Source organism: Cyphomyrmex costatus, unplaced genomic scaffold, assembly GCF_001594065.2.
Source record: "Cyphomyrmex costatus isolate MS0001 unplaced genomic scaffold, Ccosl1.0 scaffold8, whole genome shotgun sequence".
In the NCBI taxonomy this organism is placed as follows: domain Eukaryota; kingdom Metazoa; phylum Arthropoda; class Insecta; order Hymenoptera; family Formicidae; genus Cyphomyrmex; species Cyphomyrmex costatus.
The window spans coordinates 553,740-564,671 of record NW_017280375.1 but is presented as its reverse complement, the minus strand read 5'-3'; the positions used below and the strand labels follow the sequence as shown (position 1 = coordinate 564,671).

At 30.2% G+C, this 10,932-nt stretch overlaps 1 protein-coding gene across 1 annotated transcript; it reads left to right on the top strand.

Moving 5' to 3' along the window:
* The first annotated feature begins 1,936 nt into the window (after positions 1-1,936).
* Positions 1,937-4,197, top strand: LOC108781228 (uncharacterized). Its single transcript, XM_018549144.1, has 5 exons — positions 1,937-2,004; positions 2,233-2,669; positions 2,857-2,958; positions 3,108-3,227; positions 3,506-4,197. Exons 1-5 carry the CDS (start codon positions 1,937-1,939, stop codon positions 4,195-4,197), a joined length of 1,419 nt encoding a protein of 472 aa, XP_018404646.1.
* Positions 4,198-10,932: the final 6,735 nt, after the last annotated feature.

Here is a 10,932-nt window from a genome sequence, read left to right as displayed (position 1 = left end):
AATCATCTAATCAACTTCAAGGTGTTTTGTACACCACCGATACACGATAAAATCTTTAGCACATTTCTACCTCACAGACTTTCTTTGCTGTTTCTTTTCTTTCATTCTTAAGCACTATCAACTTTTTTCTCTATTTGTCTACATTTTCTCTTCATCTCATTCTGTTTTCATCTCTTGTCTTTCTTTATCGCCATCATGACATTTTCTGCTTCTAAGATCTCGTTCAATCTCATTTCATCGATTCACGAATTGTCACCCTTATTATCATAGTCATATAGGTATTTATTGCGACTACTGTTGCATTTTCGATTGATACCTATCGAAAAAGTGTATCATCGTCGAGTAAGCAGAGTTGCCCAAGATCATGTACATGATTTTTGGATATTTATTTCGTTATTGTAAAGTTGTAATAATAAAGAACATTTATAAAAATATTAGTATTGTCATTATTGTAATAACTGCAATAGTTAAAAAATTAATAAATCACAGAGTATGCACGATATAGTTTATCTATGATAATGTAAGTACTTGTTTTATTGTTTAGTGATAATTACCAGAAACTTGTTAGTTTAAATGAAGGAATTACGCTGAACTCTTCTATCTGGCGTAAATGCATTTATACAAGTACATCACGCGCTAAAAAGTACGCGTACTTTCTGTTACGGTAATTACATTTACGTTACTGTTAAACATAGATATCTCTGAAGGTGAATGTACGGACCAATTAAAAAGTAATAAGGCCAGTACCTTCACCACATACGTTAGACCACCAGAGTAGTCGTTAGACATCACAGTTTTGCATCAGATCATAAAGTGTTGCAGTCTTCAAGGCGCATACACATCCTATGTATTATTATTTTTTGTTAATATATAATAGCGAAACAATAATTTTATATCATATTATCTACAAAAAGTATTAAAGAACTTTTTAAACTAATAAGATTTTATTAACAAACAAAAAGTGTAAAAGCAATAATAAAAATAATAAAAAATTAGAATCAAACATTCTTATTCTTATAAATTAATCAATAACATTAAAAAGGGCGAAGTAAGAGTCAAATTACAATTAAAAATTTAAATTTCTCTGATAATTTATTCTAATATATTGCGAAGAATTATAAATTAAATAATACAATTTTAAGTATATAGAAATTCGGTCTAAATCGAGCAGTGATAAAATGTTTTCATAAAGAACTGATCGTATTCATCTGATACTGTTGAGCGCAAGTGCTAAAATACTTTGAACGAATACGTAAAGATGCTCCTGTTTTCACACATTTTATTACACAATTCACATAAAAACAGGAGAATTAATTCTTTGAAACAATTGTATCACACTATGTCGCTTAGACCACAAGATTATTCATCTCTATGATTTTGTAACATCTTCAAGAATCGCTGAAAAAAGGTAAGTTCCGAAACGTTCGATTTCATTATATTATTTTTACATTATATTCTTTATATATTTTTATTTTTATGCTGTACTAACATTGTAAAATTGAAATTTATTTTGTGAAAACATCTTATTACTGCTCGATTTAGATCGAATTTCTTTATACTTTGCATTGCAAAAAACGAGCGAAATCTAATTAATACAATTTTGTTAACAGACAATTATTAAATGTTTTTATTATTAGTTTCTATTCTACATCCTTGTCTTTTTGTTTCAATTATGAACTTTGAAATTCTTAAGTTTTAAGTTTCTGTTCTACACGTACTTACAATTAATTTAGAAGTGGCACAAACTGTCACTGTCTTATTCTGTAAATGTTTGTATAAGCGTGTCAGCGTATTACAGCAGATCGCAATGCAGTATCTGAAAAAATTTGTTTTATTGTTGCGTATGCCATCCATGATTGTGGCTAAACCTTGATAAATGATTCTGATTTACCATTTCAACCTTGTTATTACAGGATTATTTGTCTCGCTGCAAGTAATGACAATCGTGACAAAACGATGGGAGAATACCACGAATGACATAAATCTCAATATATATAAACGATTGTCATAACCCAGAGATCAGTTAGTGTTATTTAGTATTCCTCTCAAAGTTATCTTCGTCGTTATCGTCATTGGAACTGATATCAACGTTTACTCTTTTTGTTGTGCAAAAGTGCGTAAATCTATGTTCATACTTTGTTTGTTGATCACGTGTGTGATTCACGTGAATACTTACGAACAAAATGAGATACAAAACGTTAAAGATTATATCCTTGATACAAAATTACATAGGATACCAGTCGAACGTCAAATATTCAACTTTAATAAGAATGGCGTCAAAATCGATTTAAAGATCGTTCCATCAGCTAAGAATGATTCAATGAAAAATAAGAACGATGATTACTTTCCGGAGTTTCCCGTAAGGGACATAGGCAAATGCATCATCAAATTTTCATTTGGTTGCATCAAAGAACGTTTTATCCGTTTCGTAGAAACAGTAGGTCGCCTCGATGAAATCACATTACTTGGGCAAGATGTGAAGTTGGTGAAGACCAGAATAACACGTGGATCCAAAGCTCGATCTATGAATGACTCGGAAGTCAGTATCGAGCGCAGCATAAATGATTTCTTCGATTCCTTTACTCTGCGTATCACGCTACCTAGATGGAATACTAAGCGAGAAAAGAATCAAATTGACGTGATGTTTGACGAGACAGCTGTAGCAGAAGGTTAGCGTAACAGCCATTAAAATAAAGTATAGACTAAGAGAATATCTTAAAAATATCTTAAATAAACGTGCTAAAATTTATCGTGGCCTGAGATCATCAAAAAATTTTTTAAACTTTTACGTTGTTTACACACAGGAAACTATTTTTTTTCCATAGTATTAAATTGTTAAATATGGATATATTATAGGACGAGGAAAGAAAGGTGGAGGCGGATGTGGTGGAGGCAAAGGCGGAAAATGCAAGATGATGATGATGGGCATGGTGATGATGCTTAAAATGAAGCTCATAGGTAATGTTGTTGTATCGTTTCGTATTTTCGCTTACTCATGCAAACATATTTCTATGATTAAATATCACTTTGCTTATATCTACACAATATTTTAAAATTGTATTAGATTATGATAAAACATAATCAAATATTTCCCTTCAAAATAATAGGATTGATGTCGTTAAAAAGTATAATGATGGGCGGAATGTCTCTAATGGTTTCAATGATGATGTTGATGAGCAAATTCGGGAAAGGCGGAGGGGGTGGTGGCCCTTGGAAAGGAGGAGGAGGTAAAGTTGCCGTTTATGTTTTGTTTAATTGTAGTGTCTAATTGTTTATAATTAGTTATAATTATTTAAATGCTCTCACTAACTTTTGATTGGTGCTTAACTAAAAAATTAAAATAATTATAAATTGCATTTTAACGTCTATAATGTAAAAAGTCAATTGTATAAATTTTCTTTTAAAAAAGTCTATAAAAATAATGTAAAATTAAATAAAATTATATACTCTTTTGTAAAGCATTGAGTAACAATTAACATCTCTATAATATCATAACGGCTTCCAGACTACAAAGAGATAGTACTCCTTACAAAATCTTCGGGCGGTGGCGGACATAGCGGTAGTTATGGTGCACCTCCACCAAGTAGTTACGGTGCACCTCCATCAAGTAGTTATGGTGCACCTCCATCAAGTAGTTATGGTTCACCTTCAGGAGGCGGCGGCGGTTATGGGGGAGGTGGATGGGGTCGCAGTTTCCACAAACAGCCAATGATGTACGATAAAGAGACTAAGACAGAAACTGCGAATGGATTTAATCGCATTCCAATGACAGGAGAAGTTATTTCAAATGTAGGAGGTATTGATTACCTGGACTATCAAGATTATCAAGAACCATCATCAGTTATAAACTCAAGTTCTAGAATTTCTAATTGGAACACGCCAAGCTATTCCGCCTTCCACCAAGACGGAGACACCGACGTAAGTACTGGTTCGGCAAAAAATAATTTGAAGTCAGAAGCGATAGTAAATGCAGGAGGAAGAAGTTTCATCTTCAACGAGACTCCACCTATTAATATTGTAAATGTAATTGAAAAAACTGTTGATACAACGACAACCACGGAGCAATCTGTTACTCATGAATTCGCCACAAATACGGTATATATGGATGAATGGCAAGCTACAGCTGAAAAAGCAGATTCTAACGTGCAGCAAATCGAGTTACGATCTAAAAATATACCTTTGTTACGTAAAATTTAGATCTTCAGTTATATATGATCATGTATTCTTATATTTAAATAAATTACTACAACTGTTATACACACACACACACACACAATTTACGAAAAATTTTATTTTATTAATAATATTTCAAATACTTTTTTTCTATAAGAAATAAGTTAAAATAAAAGTTAAATTAAGAAAGAAAATAGTATCTAAAAACAGATTTTCTCTTTAGTAGAAAAAAATACCGTTTTTATTTATTTATTTATTCTATTCTTATATATCATATATATGAAGAATTTACGATAATATATATTAATTTTTTAGAAGCACTTATCATATATGGAGATTTTAATTAATTTTAGTGCGCAAAATAGTGGCGCAATCTTTTGAAGAGTCCTCCAAGCTTCTCTCTACGACTTTCTAGTAAGTAACTGACCTTGAATGTTGCTCTCTGAAAGTATACGGAATCCATTTTATCGCGAGTACACCTGGTATACCGATTGAGAGGCTACGGCATGAAGAACATTGACACTAGGTGTCGAAAGCTATTCCTATAGTCAATCATTCAAGATTGAATATATATTGTATGAACGGATTAATTTAAAGAACAGTTAAAATATATTTACGTTTATAACGGTTTTTCTCTTGCGTCATATTCCATAAATCTTATTTCATCGGCTTATTTCTTCAATATGTGTACATACTGTGTATAATTTAAGATAAAATTGGCCGTAAATATTTATGATCAAAATCTCTCTTCAAAATTTAAATATTATATCAATGTTTTAATATCAGCAGATTTTATTTTGGAATTTTAAATTTGTTGTTATTTTTTACGAAATTCGTTAATTTATTCAAATTTTAGTATTTGTCTGTACTTTATAAAAACAATTACAATAATGATTAAATATTAAAAAATGAACGATTTAAGAGAAACGTTCTAATAAAATTTATAAAATAATTTTTTATTAAATATAAAATTAATATTAAAATATAAAAATTAAGTTTAAGGAAAATTTGGAAAAAAACGTGCAAAAAAAAACAGGATACACTGTACACACAATTATAAATTTTATATTATAATTAATATTTAAAAAATATTATTTTAAATTAGCGCGCTATATATAAAACTATATGATATGGTGCATCTTTATGTCAATTAAATATTTTACTTCTTATAATATTTAAGGTTATTCGATTATAAACTTTAAAGCTGTACTTTGCATGACAATGTTACACAAGAAATTCTTAAAAGTTGTTTGAAATTTTTACTCATGCAATGATCGACCTACATTAATACATTGACTGTTTGTTTGAAACTCACGTCACGTAATCTTTTCGGTGGCAACGCGATCTGATTCGAAAAGAGAAACGGTAGATGGATTTGTCAGCCGTGGACGATGCATGAGCATGCGCGTTTATGGTCGTACATTTGATTTTCTCGGGACGCTCTCCTTTAGCTTCTTTGATGGAGAAGCGCTTGCTTAAACCGCAAGCTTATCTGTCAATCACCGTTAAGTAACCTACTGCTCAACAGGATGCTACTGACTGTTTCACTACTTTTCGCGAGTGATCAGGAAAATCGGCGAAAGTGTTCGTGCCGCTCGACACAAGGAAGATTCCCACTGTTCCGGAAATAGGTGCAACTTTACGCCTGAGGATCACTTTCCTATGTTACCGCATCTCAGGATCAATTGTTAAAAAAAATCTATGCAATGATGACTAATTTTAATTTAATATTACATATTATTTTGAAAATATTATAATACAATGTTTTTGCTATTGCTCTTAGAAAAAATAAAAGTTTATAATCCTTTATAAAAATAGCAATAAAGAATTTATAAGATTAATTATTTCTATACTAGAGATAATTCGATATTCGGACAAGTTTTTATAATACATTATTTGTGTTAATATTAACTTAATTACTCATATTACAAGTATATGTATTTATTCTTGATATTTATTTCCGTGTACCTATTTCGTATGATAGTTTCGTTTACTTACTTATCTGTGCCTGGAAGTTTATTACAAAAGTCGAAAGCCATTTCCCTGTCTCAGTTGACGTAACGGAAATTGTATAGCAATCTGTGTCTGCATAATACGAGGCAATGTGTAGTAGGCTATTTGTTCCGTCAGAGACGGTGCGATAATATTGCATTCGCATGTCTCTAATTTGTGGTAAAAAGTAGGAGACAGGTAAATGGATGAGTAAATGTTGTCACTCTTCGTCAAAAAATACGTATAAAAAATAATAATTGACGCTTTGACAGGTAATCATTCATCTATTCTTAACTGTAATATCTTAACTGTATTATTATAATTTTATAATACGGGATTAGGTAAAAATATATTATTTATTGGATTTGAAATTGTACATAGTAAAAGGAATTTTGAATTATTCTGATAAATAGAGAATATCCCTAAATAGATGATTTGAAGTTATGTCTCATATTGGAGAAAATAAAATTTCTAAAATTTTTTAATTATTAGATCATAAATTTTTACGATTGTAATTATCATACAATATCAATTATCATACAATGGATTTTTTGAAATGTTAAAGCTGCATTTTTTTGCTCACCCAATATGTGGCATGTCCCAGTTGCTTGGTTCACTTTGTACTACACGTACAAACCAGTTTCGATGCACCGCAGACAAATACTTTCCGTCGGATCTGTCGCCATTGAAGTTTACACTTCTGATTCACAATTGGCAATTTTCTCCAACTACTATAACTCAAAATACTTTCTAACATAGTTACGAACGTACTGGCATATCTCAAATAATCCACTACAGTCAGATCGGCACAAATTGTTTCTTTCTATAGAAATTGTAAAATAAATACAATACAATAAATAACTAAAAACACTGCAAAATCAAACTCGTGATAATAATAAGTATAAAAACGGCAAATATGCAAAATAATTAAAATTAAAAGTCACAATGATTAAAAAACCAAAAAACTGGAAAAAATTTCAAATCACAAAACTTTTGTATTAAATTTCAAAAAAACAATTTACGTTATAACATTCAAGAATTAGGATATTTATAAGAATAAATTCTTTGTGTTGTGAATTAAGTGAGATAGGTTTTGCAATTGATTTATTTTCAATTATTGATACTTAATTAATATCAAATTGATCGATACGGTAATTAGTTGTATATTACAAACTTTATTGTTATGATAAAATAAAATAAAATTAAAGTTAATATATATAATCAATATTATAAACTTTATAAATAACTCTTTATATAATGATATTATTTAAAACTGAGCAAACTAAAAGCATGCAAACTTAAATATCATTGCTGTCTTCACTTCTATAAAATGGAGAAGTATTCAGTAACTTTGTCGCCCATAAATTACATCCAATAAATTACAACTAAGAAATAACTAGGTTACGCTGGAATGTTGAACGAGCCCCTTGTTCCTCCATGGGTATCGAGAGCTCTAAAGAAGTAAGGTAAAATAAGAGAGTGCGCATGCCTGCGTGCGTATTTTTGCATTCATCAATGGAAGAAAGACAAATCTCTGCAGTGGAACGAAATTTCTAGTATAAAATTCTGTCATTGTGAATGTCGCTTTCCGCGTGTGTATATACGTGCGTACGATCGCTTTTTGGCAACGAACGTGTAAGCCGGTCATGTGCCTCAACCTACCTACCTAGCACCTTATATTAGTAGGTCAATGGAATTCATCCGGTCAAACTGCGTCCTCTCGCTTGGCCCACCCAATCATCTTAGTCGATGGCTTTCGAGAGACATTGAACTTACAGTCTCTTTACAGACTGGTACCGATATAAACTTGACCTCCATATTTTTGGATTCAGATTTGGAAAAATGAATGCGCTACTTCCAAAATTTGTTCTTATATGAGAAACAGTATATCTGGAACAATTTATCTACACATTATATAGAATAAGAGTCAGACATTTAATAATACTATTATTGTATGTGTAAAAAGATATGTTAAAACTTAAACTTAAATAATAAAGAAAGAAGAAAAAGTGAAAAATGTATAAATAATTTAGTATATTTGATAAAGTTTTATAATGTAAAAAATCGATCTAATAAAACTAAGAAAACAAAAAAGAAGTTTTAAAACATTGCAAGATTTTGTGTTTAAATGTTAAATTAATAATGGATGCTACATACAAACATCTTCATATTTCAATGATTATTATTACAAATCGATGCTTATGAACGTACTGAAGAAGATATATCTAACTATCATTAGATACATTAGACATAGGTTAGATATGGATTCTATGTATTTTAAAGTTACTCTTCTCCTCTTTAGCTGGAATAAGGAGAACACCTTCACCAGGAATTTATTAGTGAAAAGCGGTTGGAGAGTATGAGAGAAATGTAGCAAAGTGATGTTTATTTAATAATGTTTTGTTGATATTAATGCGTATTTGATGGAGATTATAAAGCAGGTTTTTAACTTGTTCGATATGCCTTTTTAAAAACGTATTTAGTTACAAAATAAATAATATTATTTCTTAGAGTAAAAGTATTATATATTGCGATGTTAGTAATAAAATAAATAAGTAGTTTTTAAGAGTATTATTTATGTTAACATAATTTTTTGCCTATATTATAATGATGTTTGTGGTTATTATTACGCTTTAACACATTTACGCTTTTATATTAATATTATTCTAACGTAGCGGTAAAGAGATACGGCATATGTATGATGCAGTATTAGCCTAAAGAATAAATCATTAATTTGTGATTTACTGATGATTTCATTATATTAACGGATCTCTGAAAGTATGTTTCTATGTTTCGATATATGATACGTACCTAAAATTTGAAACAATTTAATTTATGATGAAATGGGATATCAACCATTTGATAACTTGTAATTGTATTTATATTTTAGCAAAAAATATAATATATTCTTATTCAGTTATTTCTTAATGCTATAATCGTTTGAACATAAAAAATAAAAGACATAATTAAAATTTTTGAAATATAGTTTATACATAATAATATATGTATATCTAAAACGCATGATGTCTTTTTATTGAACTAGGTATATTATAATTTTATAATAAAAGAAACTATACTTCAAAAATTTAAGAGACATAATTATTTTTGTAAATAGTAATTAAATTAAAAAAAGGAATAATGTTCGGTATTATTGGTATTTACAAATATATGTATTTATATTTATATTTAAGATATCTATTTAAGATTATATAATTAATTTATTATGTTATGGTAAATTTTATTCACTTAATAATTTTAATATCGATCTTTTAAGGTTCAAAATAATTTATAACTGTATTTAATAAAAAATTTAATATAAAATACAGTTATTATTTTGCTATAAAGGAGATAAGGAAGTTAAACTGGATTTACATTGGAATGCATATTAGACTCACATATAATTTTGGTATATTAAATGCTTTATACGATAGTTTAATTATATACTAATTGCTCATAGGAAAAATTTTGTCATAACTATTTTTCAAAAAACCAAATTGCAAAAAAAGTCGCAATCAATTTTTATATATAAAATGTTATTACGAATCACATATGTACCTATACATTTTAATTAGATTTCATAAACCTGTACACTTATGTAATTACAACATTGCATAATACAAATTTATAATTTGACCAATAATAAATATATGAGGCAATTCACGATAAAAACAGTAAATTTTTGCGAATTTTTTAAAATAAAGTTTACTACTAATTTATTAATTCTTATCTGATGAAAGCATATTATATTCTAACTTATTACACTTATATATATTCTTACAGAAAAAAAAAATTTTAATTATATCGATAAAGTTTAATGTATTAGATCATAAACACGATAAATTAACGTATTGATTGTTAACGTAGGTATATGATTTATGTTTTAAATATTACCCTAGATTCTAGATGCTCTGAATATTGAAAAGATGAGCAGACGTGGCATTCAAACTCGATCGAGAAACAGTGCAAGCTTGTGTCCAAAAAGTACCTCACTGCATATTTATATACCAGGTCCACAGTTAAGAGCCGGTCGGTCTTAAACGTGCGCGTATATGTAAGTACAGGCCTGGTCGGTTGCAGTCCGAGAGGAGACGATAATGACCTTCCACGGAGGAGCTCGCTGACGGAGTAGGAGGGCCTTTGACACACTTGACGCTCAGGTGAATTGTAACCGAGAACGGAGAGGCTCGTGGTTAGTGCAAAGCGAGAGATTGAACGTACCACGTCTCGACGAACGAGATAAGGGAGAAAGAAAGGGGGTGAAGAAGATAAAACGATTAAAAAGTGCATAGAGAATTGAAGTCATATGTGATGATATAGCGATGCGAATAATGGTGGTCAGCATGACGATTGACGTCTGCAATGCAACGTGATCGCGGCGACAGAGCTCACGTCGCACCGAATCGTGAAGAAGAGGACCATCGATGTCGCTAAGAGGTGGGAGAAGGTCGCGGTGAAGTTTCGGCCACGAACAGGAAGGGGAAAATTGACATTGAACGACTCTAATAAGTAGGAAGGGTGTGTAACAATTACGGGTAGATACCAAAGAATCCGACGTGCACGTGGACTAGTGATGATGACCCTTTCGTGAAATCAAAAGTGTACCGGTTCACGTTACTAAACAAGTAGTTGGTGCCGGTCATATATATTCAGAGCGTGCAGTACTTCCGGCACGTTACCCTCACACTTCTGGTCATACATAAACAAAAGTCAAATAAAATATATGCATATATATTAAACATAGTTAAATCTCTGCAAGTGATACTGAAG